The 17,406-nt window shown below is 48.5% G+C and overlaps 1 protein-coding gene across 4 annotated transcripts in view; it reads right to left on the minus strand.

The window, feature by feature from the left end:
* Window positions 1-3,746: 3,746 nt before the first annotated feature.
* The window catches only part of kank1a (KN motif and ankyrin repeat domains 1a), a 50,654-nt gene continuing 36,994 nt past the window's right edge, over window positions 3,747-17,406 (minus strand). For all 4 annotated transcript variants that reach the window (XM_076271069.1, XM_076271068.1, XM_076271071.1 and 1 more), the window contains 10 exons: window positions 14,361-17,348; window positions 11,839-12,003; window positions 10,578-10,686; window positions 9,613-9,840; window positions 9,372-9,459; window positions 7,947-8,166; window positions 6,621-6,763; window positions 5,969-6,169; window positions 5,627-5,725; window positions 3,747-5,107 (listed from right to left, as the gene is read on the minus strand). In XM_076271069.1, the coding sequence (XP_076127184.1) occupies window positions 5,045-5,107; window positions 5,627-5,725; window positions 5,969-6,169; window positions 6,621-6,763; window positions 7,947-8,166; window positions 9,372-9,459; window positions 9,613-9,840; window positions 10,578-10,686; window positions 11,839-12,003; window positions 14,361-17,348 (4,304 nt within the window). In that variant the 3' untranslated portion in view covers window positions 3,747-5,044. The remainder of the gene's footprint in view (window positions 5,108-5,626; window positions 5,726-5,968; window positions 6,170-6,620; window positions 6,764-7,946; window positions 8,167-9,371; window positions 9,460-9,612; window positions 9,841-10,577; window positions 10,687-11,838; window positions 12,004-14,360; window positions 17,349-17,406) is intronic.

A 17,406-nucleotide genomic window follows, 5' to 3' on the forward strand; every position in this document is an offset into this window, starting at 1 on the left:
CCCAAGCCATGCGACTTAGTGACTCCAAACCAATGCAGAATTGTTATCCTATATGGGACTCATCGGGCACACCTCTTTTTATGGTCACTGTATGCACACTGTATTTTTTATGAATATTTTAAAGAAAATACATTATTTCATATAAGAAACAGTCTTCTTTTTTTCGATACCTCCCAGGTCATGTGACCTAGTGACTCCAAACCAATGCAGAATTGTTATCCTATATGGGACTCATCAGACACACCTCTTTTTATAGTCACTGTATGCACACTGTATTTTATATTAATATTTTAAAGAAAATACATTATAAATAACTTCGTGCACAGAGGAAATAAGCGAACAGCTACATGCAAGGTGTGTGGCACCAGGATAAATTATGCCTATTCAACAACGTCTGATTTCATCAGGCATCTCCAAACGCACCAGGTCATGGCCTAGCATATTGTCACAGGTGACAAGCTAACCATCGCAAAGTGTTGTGCTAATGCTGGGAACAGACAGGGATGGACAAAAATACATCAGAATATATTTCAAAATAAAATACCTAATAGGCCTACCCTAATTTTTAATGTATCAAAAATACTGTATTTTTGTATTTAGAAAATACTCAAAATACTTTTTTCAAGGAAGTATGGAAGCACGGCAAAAAAACGTTTTTTATCCCAAACATTTAGCCTATTAAAACTAGCCTACTGTATATAGTAAAAAACAATCAAATTTGGCCCCTGTTATAGCAAATAGTATACCGTATGCAAGTTCATGTAGTGTGATCAAAATTAAGAATAATTCAAGAATTTACATTTACATTTAGTCATCTAGTTGATGCTTATCCAAAACAACTTACAGATTCGGCAGCTGTGGCCTAGGCTACTGGTTAGCGCTTCGGACTGCCGGTTCTAAACCCCAACCAGTAGGCACGGCTGAAGTGCCCTTGAGCAAGGCACCTAACCCCTCACTGCTCCCCGAGCACTGCTGTTGTTGCAGGCAGCTCACTGCGACCGGGATTAGTGTGTGCTTCACCTCAATGTGTGTTCACTGTGTACTGAGTGTGTTTCACTAATTCATGGATTGGGATAAATGCAGAGATTAAATTTTCGGGATCAAAGAGTATATATACTTATACTTACTTAATTAACCACATTATAATCAATAGGCCAAAATCATAATTGTGTATCTGTGCCGAATTTCGTAATTCAAGTCCAGTGCAGAACTGAATAAGAAAATCATAAGGCTATGTATCTTGAAGTTCCAGTATGTGAGAAACTTGACATGCCTTAATATCTCCAACCTCAAGTATGCAGCTAATAAGGAAATAAAATTGTTATTTAATTAAACAAGGATAACTTCTCCCCACTGTGGAATGCAGATAAGGATGCTACAAGGAAGGGAATTCAAACACACTCAACACCTTACCATCTATTGATGTCATTGTGGTTCATTGAGATATCTGACATTTTTTCTGTTAAAGATCGGCATGGAGACAATAGGACATTGTTGCTTTTGTCTGTGTCCTTATGTGAACTTGCACAGGTAAACTTGCTCATCTTTACTTGTGTACGACTTCACACCAGTGCTTCAGGGCAGCCGTGGCCTACTGGTTAGCGCTTCGGACTTGGGGGGTTGCCGGTTCGAACCCCGACCAGTAGGCACGGTTGAAGTGCCCTTGAGCAAGGCACCTAATCCCTCACTGCTCCCCGAGCGCCGCTGTTCTTGCAGGCAGCTTACTACTGTATGCCGGGATCAGTGTGTGTTGGGATAAATGCAGAGACCAAATTTCCCTCACGGGATCAAAAGAGTATATATACTTATATTGTATTGTCTATTTGCTTATACTTACTTATACTTTAGACCAGAGCTGATGCTTCAGCAATAGCCGTCACTGAAAAGCTGTGAGTGTCGTTGAACACAGCTGTTCTCACATTAGCTGATTGCGATAAACATAAACCATTGTTGCCTAATTACCAATTATTCATTACATTGTGTAGTATCTACTTTTTAGTGTCACATATAGTATTTTGCAATATTTTTAAAATACAAAAATACAAAATACAGAGCCATTTCCTTCAACCCAATAAAATACAAATGACAAATTACTATTTTGTATTTGAAATACATATTACATGTTTCAGAAATACTACCCATCCCTGAGAACAGGCAGATTACATCTTTATAGTTGGCCATATGATGACATACTTAGGTTAATACTGTATTTTACCAGTTAGGGCACCAAAATGGCCAGCACTGTGTAGCCTATCTTGACAGGTAGTGGGCTCTCTGTTGATTTTAATGAGTAGGCCTAAGCCTAAAGTTACAGCATTTCTATCACAATTGACCAGACTTCAACCTTTGGTCTGTTTTTAACAAAATTCTGGCTATGATTTTTCCTTGTATTGCATCATGAGCCATCACTGCGCCTATTGCATTCTACTGTTGTTAGCCTTAAGCCTAGCTCAGTCATTATGTTCGCCCTCCATTAGAAGTGCAATTAGCTGCATTGAGCATAATAATAAACTGCATTTAGAATTCCAAATCCATATTTCTAGATATTTTGGTAAAAGTAACTTAAAAGGAATACAATAGTAGTGTAATGCCTTACAATTCAGATACAGATTACTTTGAAATGACAGTAATGAGTAATACATAATACATTACGATTTTGAAGTAACTTTCCCAACACTGATGACAACCAGCACTTTCTATGTGTGTGTATGTATGTGTGTGTGTGTGTGTGTGTGTGTGTGTGTGTGTGGAGGGTCAATCAAATTGTATGATTGCCACTGATGTGAATGATCTCACAAATCACACAAACCAAATAATTTTTTTTTTAAATCGCAAAAGTATCGATTCGAGATTCTTAGTATTGTTATTGAAACAATAATGTTGGTATTGTGACAACAGGAGTTGGGGATATGTCCCCACCAAAGCTGAGACCAAACCTATGCCCTTGGATGAGAATGTGTGGTAGACTGAACTGAATGATAAAGATCATCAAATCGTTCAAGCTTCAGTCTACCTAAATCCTATGTCAGTTTCTTAATTTTGAATTTTACGAGAAGAGTAAAAAGAAGATAATGAGAAACCATGAACTTGTAAACTTAAAAAGGCCCTTATCAAAAATAGGGATAGATGTCTATCTCAAAAACGTTTATCTCAAGAAAAACACAAGTTTGACATCAATATCATGGTACTGCCATGTGTCCTTATGTCCATACATCCTAAAAGCAACCCTGTTTAAGCCTCTCCTCTATGGCTGTATACTTGGAGCTCCGGTAGCTCTCTGATTTACTATTATTGAATTGTGCCTGTGTCCATTAGAACTGGAAAATAGATATCTGCATGTGTGCGTTATGATGTATGGCAGCAAGCTGTAGACTAGCCTACCTCTGTACGGGGTGGTGGTAAATTAGACATCCCCATGCATAGACAAGGGGCTTGTAAAGCGCAGGAAATGAAATGTTGCCAATTAAAAACCACACCGCCACAAGGCTGCAATACTTTTCATTGCCTTACACAAACCATTTCCTTGGTCTGGTGCACTTTCCATTTGGAATAAAACCATCAAACAACATGATTCAGAGGTGTATAGCATACAAACACAATGGCCTAGAATAACCCATTTGCACGATACTGTTGAAATTGTTGACTAAACCATTAGTATTGACTAAATTATCATTTGAGCGTATGTTTGTTACCATCAGAGAGTCAGCGAAGTTACAACCATTGAATTCACAAAATCAGACCGGGAATTTAAATTACATTGTTTTTATTAGTAAGATACAGAGAGAAAATAAATTACATCACAAGGCTGGTTGCCAAACCAACTACCACCAGATGAGGGAGCCAGAGTGCTAACTGTCAAAGGCAGCAAAGACAATAGAGGGACCTGTTGGATTATTAAGGCCTTTCACAAGATTAAGTGTGACTGGGGAAAATACATGTTTTAGTGTTGTTTACACTTCTATGGCAAGTCAAAGGCACTTCTGTTCTGATATTACATGAAGTACCTAATAACATCTATAACAGGATAGTTTATTGTACAAAGAACAAGGTGTATCTCCAAGCTCTAGTAGCTCTACACATACAATATGTACAATGACCATACAATTATACCTGCATTAAAAACTTTTAATTGATAAATATATAACTTTATGTACTATTAGGAAATACAAGGAAATATCCAAAATACTGTGATTGTTTAAATATATATATATATAAATGACATGTATAAAAGTAAAGTTTATATCCAATTGAGATATAAGATCATTTGAAAATAGCCAGGAAAATATTGTCTTAGGAATCCCAATCAGCAAGCATCACACATACCTGCTGGAGCTTTGAATGGATACAAACAGGACTGAACACAAAATTGGCTGATACGAAACTGGGCAGCATATACACATATACTGTATAAACAGAGACTGTTTAGTCTCAAGTATAAAGCTTTATTTTTGGGCAGTGTAACCACACACAAAAAAACGAGTCCTGGGCACATCCACAAGAGATCATAACCCCCGAAGCTGATCCCTTCAGGGCCACCTCACCATCATCTTTGAAGCACTTATTAATAACCACATCTATATCATCCAGACCGAAGAGGATCTCTGCAGACAAAACCTCCAGTCAGACAGGCCAAGGCAAAAAACAAAGGCCTCCAAACGTTTGACGTTCCAGTGCCATGCAAGTCATTTCCTCTCCTGGACGCTGGTGGTCAAGCGTTGACCCTTCCTTTTCACACTTGCTCTGTCTGTCTGTTTCTTCGTTTGTTGGTCGTTCCTGTTGAGGGGCTGGGTTACATTCAGTCAGTCCAGGGAGTGGAGGGGCTCCTCAGCCCTTAGTCCTGCCAGATTGGGAGCAGGTGCTCAGGTGTGGCAGCGCTGGTCACCAAATGGGCCGGACCTCTGGAGAACGAGCTTTGGGATTCCTCGTCAAACCTGAACCGATAGCAGCATGGAAGGAGAGGGTGAGTGGGGGTCAGGTGGGGTGGGGGGCATTCAGGGCTGGGCTGGGCTGGGCTGGGGTGGGGTTGATTTGGGTGGGTGCCGGTCTAGTCGAAAACACTCCTCCTGGTGGGGCTGGGCGATGTCTTCCTGCTAAGTCGGGGCGTGCCCTGTGTGGAGAGACGTAACAGCAGGGTGAGTCACAATGTCAAGAGAGAGGGACGAAGAAGAACAACATGGCCTACAACAACACTGCTTATCCTCCACACCCAAGCAGATGAGCTCCGCTTCCTTAAGTCTAATACATGCCAGCAGAGTTTTAGAACAAAAATGTCCCGAGTTAACCCTTTAACACTGCATGGGTTAGGACACAAAGCTTTGCAATACCTCAGTGATCAATCCACTGCATCATCATTTAGAAGTGAGATCTTAGGACACAGAATGTTATGTGCAAGAATTTACTGTAAAAGACTTTAAAATGAAGGTCAGATGAGAAAGTGAAGGTTAAGGTGTTAAGTGGGGAATCCTGGGCTAAGAGAGGCATGAGGGTATGTGTGGTGAGTGTGTGAGCAGGTGGAGATGAGTGGTGAGTGTGTGAGCAGGTGGAGATGAGTGGTGAGTGTGTGAGCAGGTGGAGATGAGTGGTGAGTGTGTGAGGGTATGGGGTTGGGAGGAGGAGGGGTACACACCGGTGACTGGGCTTTGGAGAAGTTGACATGGGCATACAGCAGCACTGCAATGTCCTTGTGTCCCGCTTCCAGAGCTATGGACAGGGCATTGCTCTCGTCCTACACACACACGCACACACAGGGAGAGAAACACACAAGGAAAGCATTCCATTAGCAACTGTCTTGCTGGTCGGTATCTCAAGTGTTTAGGGTGAACACTGACAGGCAGCCGAACGACAGGACACACTCTCTCTCTCTCTATCACTCTCACACACACACACACACACACACACACACACACACACACACACACACACACACACACACACACACACACACACACAGAGAGCGAGAGACACTCACGCTGTCGCTGAGCGTGGCGTCGCAGCCCGGCTGCGCCAGCAGCAGCTTGACGATCTCCACGTGGCCGTGCTCGCTGGCGCACATCAGCGCCGTGGAGCCCTCATCGTCCTGCACGTTGACATCGGCGCCGCACGCCAGCAGCGCCTTCACCATGTCCATCCTCCCGTGGCTCACCGCCAGCATCAGAGCCGTCTGCCCGGCCTGGCCACACCACGCACACCGGGGAGAGGAGGGGGGAGAGAGGGAGAGACAGGAGGGAGGAAAAGAGAGGAAGCAGAGACAGATGGTAAATGACAGACTGATGACAGGCATGATGCTCTGACAGTGCTTTATGATGCAGATTTATGCTAGTGACACTGAAATCATATACCGTGTGTGACTCTAATATGCATAATTGCATATGTATAAATAACAAACACAAAATGGCATTCCTATATTCATATGTATATTTACATCGTACTGTGAGAGTACTGAGAGAGAGAGAGATAGAGAGAGAAAATACAAGGATTTTTTACACAGATCTTTGTGTATGTGGACACATAAACTACTCATCTACACAGAAAAACAAACTCCATGCTCTGTGTAACTCAGAGGGGTCAAATGTGTGGTCAAACAGGGTCGGCAGAGAGCAGGGTCAGGCACTCCCTCTGACCTGGCTGGCTTTGGCGTTGACGTCCCCTTTGCTGAAGAGCTCCTCCACGATGCGCATGTCCTTGGGAGACTCAACTGCCGCCAGGGCCGCCAGCATGATGGGAGTGTAGCCCGCCTTGTTCTGCTGATTGACGTTGCAGACATCTGCCACAAAAGGAGAGATTGACATCAGAAAGACCTCCTGGAGACCGGCCCTCTTGTCCGAGAGCCAAAGGAGGAAGGCGGCAGCATTGTCGGATGGTGCTGACGGGGGGGGGGGGGGGGGCTGGAGTGGGAAGGAAACACACACACAAGCTAAGGGATGTACAAAGTGTTCACTTACACACACACACACAGACCATACACAAGCACTGTCATACACACATGCACAAGCATGGTCTGGTCACACACACATGCAGAGCACTGCTAAGCAGCATCTACACACAGAGAGAAACACACACACACACACACTCTCTCTCTCTCTCTCTGTTTTCTATTGAGCCCATCATCTCTTTTGAGAAAGGGATGGGAGGAAGGAGCTTCGGGGGCTTAGCGAGTCAGGGGCATCGTAGGCCGAGGGGTTTGGGGCTGGAGGATCTGAGAAACGGTGGCTAACAATGGGCACAATGGAGCCCCCCCCCCCCCCCCCCCCCCCCCCCCCCAAGCACGGGGCGTCCGACAGCACCGGCGCACAAAGGACCTCCCCGTACAAACAATAGGCCCTCTCCCTCACAAGGGCCCAGGACCTCATCATACTCCACTGGGCTTTTCAAAACGGGGAGCTTCGCTGCCTTACTGCCTTACAGCTGCGTCTCTGGAGAGGACAGCTCGCCCATGAAGACCAAAAGGGGGAAGATTAGAGCTGGGGGGAGGGGGGGCTTCTAGCTGCTAACTTTGAAGTGTGTGGATATGTGATGTGTGGGGGTGTACAGCTGAGGAAGCACATCAGAGACGGACGATGCCTTTTTGATTCGAGTAATGAGCTCTTTTGCTCCGCCATTACCCGGATCGTTTCTTAATTAAAGAGAAACACGTTGACATGTGTTAACAAATTGAAGTACTTTTTTTTTTTGGAGGGGGGAGGGTGTGATCTGATGTTAACACAAACAGGGTGCATGCTTCACTGGAGCACTGGGGAGATTAAAGGGACTAACTTTGTATCAAGCTTGAAAGCCTTTTAATTACCTCATAATTATACAGAGTGCCTCATGTTCAAGAGTGCTACTGAACAGAATTGTAATCTGAACATGTATGTATGTACTGGATGTGTGTGTGTGTGTGTGTGTGTGTGTGTATGTAACAAACATATGGTTTGGCGAGGAAGTTATTTACACTTGTGCCCAATTACCTGCGTCCAGCAGTCTCTTGACGATGTCAAAGTTGGAATGGGACACGCTGTAGTGAAGGGCGGTGTTGCCGTTGCCGTCGGCCATGTTGACCACGTGCCGCAGCACGGGGCTAGAGACGCCACGGAAGGCGGCCAAGTAGTCCTCCACCATGGCCGGCACCGCTGACTTCTGGCTGGACACGCGGAACCACTCCTGCTGCACGGTGTTCAGGGACGCCCGCTGCAGATTCACAGAGCCAACAACAGCAGACAGGCCGTCAGTGGGGAGCTGTGGCACAAGTGGCAGCAGCCCTAATCCGTAACGTTACCACCTTTGGGTCTAAGTGTCCAACGGGGACCCGTGTTTGGTTCCGACATCTGGCTATCTCTCTCTCTCTCTCTCTCTCTCTCTCTCTCTCTCTCTCTCTCTCTCTCTCTCTCTCTCTCTCTCTCTCTCTCTCTCTCTCTCTCTCTCTCTCTCTCTCTCTCTCTCTCTCTCTCTCTCTCTCTCTCTCTCTCTCTCTCTCTCTCTCTCTCTCTCTCTCTCTCTCTCTCTCTCTCTCTCTCTCTCTCTCTCTCTCTGTAAAGGCAAAAGCCCCAAAAATATAGTTAAAAACTAAAGACGGACAGGGCGTCAGCGAGCGGCGCAGGCATTCCCGAGATGCCGAGGGCCAGCTTCCCTCATGGCATTCTCCAGGGGGAGGTGTGCAGGCTTCCTTCCCACACCATTATTCCACACTTCCTCCCTCTTTCGATTAAGCATTCTTGGGCCACGCCGGTGTTCAACAATAGCATCACCCGAGGCCAACTTTGCCAAGAACTAACAAACAAAACCCTCGCTGCAAAAACGAACGCTTTTCCAAACATCAAAAGGTGGCTCACGGCAGCAAATCTATAAATGCTCCAGGATTTAATTATGACTGGTCCCACATGGGGGGTGGGGGGGGGGATAACGATATGCGCAAACCGCCCCAGGGCAGATCAAGCGCAGCCTGCCAAGAAGGGGGCAAACACCCTGCAGGAGTGGGCAGTTGTGCCAACTGCCCCGCTGGAGTCCTTTCAAAGCCCCGGCTGGGTGAGGGCTGCTGCTGGCTGGGTCTGGCATTCCTTCATAAGGCATTAGGCACCGAGGACCTGGCCCGCCTCAGCGCTTCAGATTGCGGGGCATGGCCAAGTCAGAGAGATGAAACAGCCGTCATTCTAATTTAACCTGAGGCCTCGTTTGTTCGCCCTGAGCTGGCTGTTTGGAGAGCACAGGATTCTGCAAAGCCCCCAAGCCGACACAGATGTTCAGGAGGAAGAGTGAGAGGGAGAATGAGGAGGAGGAGGAGAGAAGAACGAGAGGGGAAAGCATTCCCTCCACAGAACAGAGAGAAACACAGAGAGAAGAAAGTCATAAACTGTAGTGTTTTAAGTTCATGGTTATTTAACCTATGCATTTCTTACCACATCTTTGCTGGTCAGTGACTTGGAATCGTTCAGGTGGGCTTTCAGCACATTGCACGCCGACACCATCTTTTCACTTAACTCGTATCTGTGGCAAAAGGGAAGAGAGGTGTGATTGTATCGCATGTGCATGTCTTACATTATTTATTTAACATTCATTTATTTCCAGAATAACTTGAATCATAGGTCTATTGTGGGCTTTATGTACAGTGAATTGCCATGTCCTGGACAGGTCACTCACCTCTCTCGCCTCTCCTGCTTCTCTGAGCCGCTGAGCTCAGCCCTCTTTCCCACCTCCACCGCTCCCTCGTTACAGAACTCCTCTCCTCCCATTCTCCGTTCACCGACATTCTTATGCGCCTCCTTTCCTTCCTCCGCCTCCTCCTCCTCCTCCTCTTCCTCTTCATCCTCTGACCCCGAGGAGCTGCTTTCCTCGGAGCTGGAGTCGTCACTCGACGTGGTCTCGTACCTGCGGACAGAAGCCGGGGAAGCAGGGACCAGCTCAGGAATGAAAAGACGACACAGGAGCCCCAAGCGATAATCTGACACAGGAGACGACACAAGACGCCTGGACATAGGCGACACCAACTATTCATAGTCATATTAAAAGCCTATTGTTATTTGTTTAAAATGGACTAAGCATAACACAACACAATGCAATGCCAAGGTCTTTATTGCATTGTTCCACTCATGTGTCTCTTGTCATAAACCAAACCCTATAGTGGTGACACTACAGACAGATAGCCCTGTCTGATCGAAACAGTGTGACTCAAACTGCAAAAAGCCTTCCTTAAGTAACACAACAATTATATTCTTACTCTATTTGTTGCTAATACCTGTGTGATCAGGCATTGCTTTGTCTTTCCTACAGTGACGCAGAACTGTCTGTTACATATTTCATTTGCGCTGGGTCTCTGGCACGTTCTCTTGAACCAAAGCTTTTAAAATCTCCTTGAGAGAATGGCTCTAGGGGTTTCAACAAAACAAAACTGCCCAAACAGGAAACAACAACAGGAAATTAGAAAATGAATTACAAGATCCAAAACACCCCTGACTGTTTTGGTAACAACAATAACTCAAATGTCTACTTAGTCTTGTGCAAAACACAGAGTAGGAAGGCTGTCATTCTTCACATTATTGTCTGTAAAGCATTACATCCTAAACTGTAGGCGACAGTGTTGAGAAGTAAGGGTTCCTGAAACTCACCCTCCATTGACACCCACAAACTGCAGGTTCTTTTTGGTACCATTGGATCCCTGACGGCCATCTTTCTTTTTCATGATGGACTTCAGGGTATTCTGACTGCCAGACTGCCCTAAAAATAAAATCATAAAGAGCCCATATTATTACAACTGTTTGATTTGTATTCATTCTGTTTTTGATAATTTGGTCAGCAATCATTTATTCATACGGTACAGATATACAGTGCTTTTTCAGTAGTCACCCATGTGTGCTCCCTTTCAATCAAATCAGTGTTGGTGTTGCTTGCACCTTGCATTACCAGTTACTCCACAACTTCAATCACAAGAACATTCAGTGACCAAACAGCTTTAACCGAGACAATCCATCCCCTCATGAACTGTCTGATTTGATTTGGCATCAAAACCACAACTCCGCCAACGCACTCGTGCACGGACACGCTGCATGCTCTGCTCTGTGCTTACAGGACCTCTGTCGGGTCATAACTCACTCGGCAGCTTCTTCTTGCACAAGCATAAACATCTAAGAGCGTGCGCAGCTGCACTTTCTCCCCGTGATTCACGTGTGCGGAGATGCGCTCCGGAGCGAGTCATCCATCAGCGCTGCGAGATGGAGGAGACGTTAGCCCGGAGCCTTAGCTGGAGGAGGCGCGTGTGCGGGCGCTCATGCCCTTTTACAGTATCAGAAAAGCCGCGTCCTCCCCCTCCAAAAAAAAAAAAAAAAACGAAGGAAAAGAAAAAGGAATTAAAAAAAACTCATTTTGTGTGGCACGGGGAGCTCGTTCCAAAACCCCGGAACTATCCCAAACATTTTAAGTACAGGGTCCGTCTGGCCAAGTAGCTGCAAGAGACCGCTGCCTCTCTGCTGCAAGTCTGTAAAGAGAACAACCACGCTCAGTGCCAGGCCTTGCCTTCTACATACAGGGGCCTCTGGCTCTTTTACTTAACTTTCATTCTCATTCTCCCTCCCTCTCTCCCTCCATCGCTCAATCACCATCTTTTCGCGTTCTATCCAGGAGTGGGCACCATGTAGCAACATGGTAATTGTGCACGCTTGCTTTATTTTGACAAGTGAGGGTCTAACTAACAGGCCTGAGGGGATTTAGCTGGGACATACAGACTGAATATAGAAAAACACACACACACACACACAGAGTAATTTCAGGGTAACTAATGGCTGTGTTATCTAGTTGATAAATGGTGTCCTTTGTGTGAGTGGGACACTGGTCATCGTCTTGACCCAAGTGGCCGTGGGTTGAGTCTCTTACCATGCAGGGCCGTGGACATCTGCTGATCCATGCGGCTCTTCAGCTCAGCCTGTCGGCTTTCGTCCGTGACCGTAACCCCCGAGCTCACACTCTCCGTCCCTGTCTGGATGACCTCTGACCGCAGGGTCAGAGACTGGGAACTCACCCTGCTGACCACCTGCTGGTCTGTACGGAAAAAGCAAAACAAAATAACAAAATAAGACGCGTACAAAATATCACACATTGCCCACATACAACAAAACTTCTTTTACTGTAAACAGTCCTTTACTCTAACTCAATTACATTCAAATTGGACTCAGCTTGCTTTATTGGCAAGATAAATCAAATCACTCACTGCTTTCAAATTATAACACACACACACACACACACCTATCTGGCATGGAGGACAACAGCATTACATGAGTTCCTGGTGGAGAGGAGCATTGATCTGAAATGTACCCCTGCGCTCAGAACTCTTCCTGGTTTGGTCACACATGAGAGCTTTGGCATGAGCCCCATCATAATGAGAGACATGCTGATGCATGTGGGGAAGAATGTACATTCCACAGAGGAAGGTGGAATCTGGAATTCCACACTCACAGACACTGCAAATATGTTTTTATAGGGACAGTTTGATTACAGGCTAGCATATTATTAATAATGTAACGCTAAAAAGCTCTACTGGAAGCAGTGTTTTTTTTCCAGAAATCAGAAATGGTTCTGTTAAGATTATAATTTGTATACATTTTGTATAATACTGTATATACTGACTAATTTGCTTTTCTGTCCCCCTCTTCACGCTTGGATAGTCCCCTCACAGACACTTAACAGATAATCTGTTAAGATTCAAGTTCATAACGTGTAGTTAACAGAGCGTCAACAGATAGCTCGTTGATAATCTGAGCATCTGTAGAGCGTCTGTGGGTGGATTATCAAAGCAAAGTGAAGGGGGCATAATTATATTAACCAGATCTTCAAACATACAGCATTTCCAAACAGGTTTTGAAATATTACATTTGTTCAAAATACATGAGCAGCTCACACATACTGTATACATTCCTCTGGTTACAGAGTTTATATAGACTACACAAGGAAGAAAGGAGCAAATGAACAAACTGTTCTCTACAGAATAAAAAAAGAGGTTTCTGAGAACACCTGACAAGCCGATTTCTTTCTTCTTGGTCCAGAAAAGTGCTTTAAAGTGCAGATGAAGTGGAAACATCCTGCTGTTGGCAGCAGCTAGTGCAGCTGGCCATTCACCACAACTATTTCATTTCACTTGTGCATTACAGTTCTATTCAGCTATTCATAGCATGGGCCATGACTTGCCAATTTTCCCCCATAATGTCATCCATAAACACATTATGGTAAATGCTCCTTTACATTAAATCTGAGTGAAAAACTATGTTTGTATTCATACATATAGCATATAGCGATACATATAGCATACTGCTGTACACTAGGGTGAAGATGATTATGGTCCAAATCAGCAACTGTTTATTTAAACAGCAGAAAGCACTCACATTCCTCAATCATTGCAACCAACTAATCAACTTTGTCCAAAAAATCCCACACGCTGTCCTTCCCACAGGCTATTACACTCATCTTAGTGCAAATAAGACCCATTTAAATACAGCATCTTAATAAAAATGCAAAACAGAACTTCTGTCTGTTGGGGGGGATGTGACGGGAGCCATGTCGCTCCGACGCCTCGGCACGTTACATAACGAGGAGGACCTATGAATCAGCATCAGCACAAACTGGGGGGGTCAAAACAAGAACAACAGCGCAGCCATTTAGCGCGAGCTGCTGCTTTCAAAAAGGAATGAGCTCACTGTTGGTTTATGGCCAAAGCCCTGATGCATTTTTCGGGGTCAGAGATAACTTTGCCCTGTCAGATCCGATCAGCCATCACACACACACACACACAAACACACACACACACACACACACACACACACACACACACACACACACACTGTGAGCACACACACCCCTTGCTAGCCTGCCTGAAAGCCTCACTAGGGTGGGGGTGTGGGAGTGTCTGGTCGCGGGGTCCGAGGGGGTAAAAATAGCCTTAGAATATGGCCTGTGTCCAGAAGTCTAAAGATCTATATGCTCTGAGGCCCTGTTGTTTTGTGAGGCTCCACTTTTTCTAAGGGCGAACAGTAGGCCCTTTCATAGTCAAGCAAAGTCCCTGTGGGCTGTTCCACAAACAGTTTCCATCGTGGGAGTGAATAAAACCTGAATTTACTGCCCAAATACAGCACAACATCATACTATCATACCACTAAGCTGGGTGCAATCAAATGTGCTACAAAATTTGCAGGAAACTATTATGTGTATGTAAGTGCAGTATACATGTTATTTGACTATGCTGGATAGCATGGATTTTTCTTTCAACATTTCTAGAAAGAACTTCCTTGCTGAATCATCTTGTTCCAAGTCCATCTGTGTTAATGCATAATGTGCTATCCATCATTCGTAATATCCACTATGGAAGTTAGCTAGTCAGAGCTGTACTGATGTAAGTCATCACTCACCTCCTCTTATGCTTCCATCTGTTGCCAGCTTGGTGACGTCAGTGGCGCGGAGCTCCTCCACACTGCCGTACTTCATGACTGAGTTGATGGACGACAGCGTGTTGACCAGCTGGCTGTTGATGGAGCCAAACTGGGTGTGCGGCTGGCCAAAGGCGTCAGCCAGCTCACTGTAGTTCTCCGCCAGCAGCATCTGCTGCTCCTGCAGGAGCTTCTGCACGCGCTCGATGTAGTGGTCCAGTCCGGCGCCGGACGCTGCTGGTGGGCCCGGCAGGACGCAAGCTGGAGGAGCCAGAAGCGGCACCTGCGTCTGGGTCGGGGTCTGGGTTTGGGTCAGCACCACGGCTGCTGGGCTCTGGCCAGGCTGGGTGAGGTTGGGCAGCTGGGGAAGAGAGGGCCCACAGGCGATGGTCCTGGTCTTCAGTCCCACCAGGAAGTTGTCGTTCACGCAGACCTGCCCCACCCCGCTGTCTTTGGTTTTGGCCGACGCTGCCGACCGCTCGCCCCCTGCGTCGCCCGGCGCTGCCGTTCCGACGGCGACTGAGCGCGTCTTCACCGTGGCCTGCACGTCTTTCACCAGGCCGTCCCCGACGGCCACCGTCCGGGTCTCGGTCGGGGCTGTGCTGGTTTGCTGGTCTCTCATGCTCAGCTCTGTGTCCGTGCAGGAATCCACCAGAGCAATCCCCTCCGTGCTGGTGGACCTGCTGACCCCTAGCACGTCCGTCTCAGAGTACTGAGATGAGGTCTCAGGAAGGACCATAATCCCCTGATCTGCTCGGCTCACAGCGTCCATCCCTGTCCCCGCACTCATCAGCTCTTTGATGGGACTCACGGTCACGTCCACTGAGCAGTCCCCACACCCGATGGACCGGACCTCTTTGGCCGCCTCGGCCTCCGCCTTGCGCAGTCCCAGACTCTCCACTGTCTCCTCCGTGTTGATGCCCATCTCACACACACTCAGCTGCGCCCCCACGTTTTTGTCCGTCACGGTCACCTGCCGGCCCACGCACTGGTCCTTCACCTCCTTTCGCTCGTGCACGACCCATCTGTCCATCGGTACGTCCGGACCCACGGCGGCCGGTTTCGTGTCCGGTCGGCAGGACACCCCGACTGCCTGCACCTGGGGTGCTTTGTCGGTGGTGCCGACGACGACGTCGCCGCTGGACTCCTCGTGGTCGCCCACGCCCAGGCTCTGCGTGGACACCCGGGCCTCCACGGCGGTGCTGTACATCTCGGGCCGGGCCATGCAGCCCTTGTCGGCCTTCTTGCGGCTGCCGGCGGCCTGCAGCTCCAGCTTAAGCTTGCTCATCTCCATATGGTGGGTGGTCTCCCTCAGCGCCACCTCCAGCCGGTAGATCTTCTCCTTCAGGGAGTCGATGGTCTGGTGCTGCAGCTCGATCTCGGCCTCCGCCTCCGAGCTCGTGCCCAGCATGGCCTCGGTCACGCCGACCGCCGCGCTCCGCGTCTCCGGACGCTCCGTCCCCACCGACGCGTCCCTGCTCCGATTCGGTGCTGGCGACGAGCGTCGGCAGATCACCACGTCGTTCATGTTCTCGTCCGAGCCCACGGCGATGGACTTCTGCTCCCGACTCGACTGCCTCTGCAGTGTGACAGCGGTGGTGGTGGTGGTGGTGGTGGTGGTGCGGTCATTCTGGGTCTGTCCACGCTGCTGCCTCCGGTCCTCCTTGGTGGCAGACCCCGGGTCCTGGATCTCCTTCTCCAGCGCCTGCATCTCGGCGGTCAGCTGCCTGAACTCCTGCAGCCGCTGCGAGCTCTGCTCCATGCCCTCCAGCTCGTCTTCCGAGTCGATGTGCAGCTCAGAGCGCCGGCCTTCCGCCGGGAGCTGGGGGGCCAGAGACGACTCGAACTGCTCGGCGCTGCCCACACTGTACGAGCGCTTCCGGAAGCCTCCGGAGCCCATCTGACCCTTCTGGCCCTTCATCTGGGACGACATCTGCCGCTTCTCCTCCTGCAGCACGGCGATCTTCACCTGCAGGATGGGGATGGTCTTGACCTGCTCCTCCAGCTCCTTGAGCCGTTTGAGCGCCACCACCATCTGGTCGCGGATGTGCTGCAGGTGCGCCGGGCTCACGTTAGTGACCGGCGTGGTCATGCCCGAGCTCATGGGGCTGTGGCGCATGGAGCCGCCCATGGACGGCGTGAAGTAGGGGTTGTAGCCGCCGTCGCCACCGCCGTTGCTGAGCAGGTGCCCGTTGTGCGCCAGCAGGTGGTGTGAGACGGGCGACACCTGGCTGGGCATCCCTGCCGAGCCGCCGAAGGAGGACGAGGCCAGCGAGCTGTTGGAGCCCATGCCTCCGAAGCTGGCCAGCCGGCGGCGCGGGGGCGGCAGGGGGTCGCTGGCCACGGCGGCCGGCGGAGGAGGAGGCGGCGGCAGCAGCGGCTGGGCCAGGAGCCGCTCCTGCTCGAGACGCCGGCGCGTCTCCATCAGCGTCTTCTCCACCTGCAGGTTGTGCCGGGGGAAGACCCGCGGGGAGGGGGGGGGAAGCTGCTGCTGCTGCTGCTGGCGGGCCTCCAGGACACTCAGGAAGGCCTGGGGGGCTTCATGGACAGGGCTAGCCGGGAGGGTCACTGGGCTGGGTCGGATTATCTGCGACTGGGGTAGGGAGTGAGGATGAGGTGGTGGCGGCGGCGGCGGCGGCGGCGTTGGTGGTTGATGTGCGGACGTGAGGAACACGGGCGACGGGGACCGCTTGTTCTCATCACTGGCGGAGGACGAGAGCGAGTCGGTGGACGTCCACTCGGCCAGGCCGCAGCCTCCGCCACTGCTGCTGCTCACGCTGTTGTTGTTGCTGTGCTGCGAGGAGGTGGAGGGCCGCGCCGACTTGGGCTTCCGCTGGATGTTCAGCTTCTTGATGGTGTTCCCCCGCTCGATGTCGTCCACATACTTCAGGAAGTCCAGGTCTAGCTGGTAGCCGTACGGGGTCTCCAGGTAGTACGGAGCCACAGGGTCCTTCTCATCCTCATCTTTTGCTGTTGATTCAAGAGAAAGAAAAAGCAGAGGTTAACACCACTTTCCCTTTTACCAAGC

The sequence above is a fragment of the Alosa pseudoharengus genome, unplaced genomic scaffold (genome assembly GCF_046254945.1).
Source record: "Alosa pseudoharengus isolate Yale_2024_CS ecotype anadromous, Long Island Sound unplaced genomic scaffold, YU_APseudo_1.1 YU_APseudo_1.1_scf_6, whole genome shotgun sequence".
Taxonomy (NCBI): Eukaryota; Metazoa; Chordata; class Actinopteri; order Clupeiformes; family Clupeidae; genus Alosa; species Alosa pseudoharengus.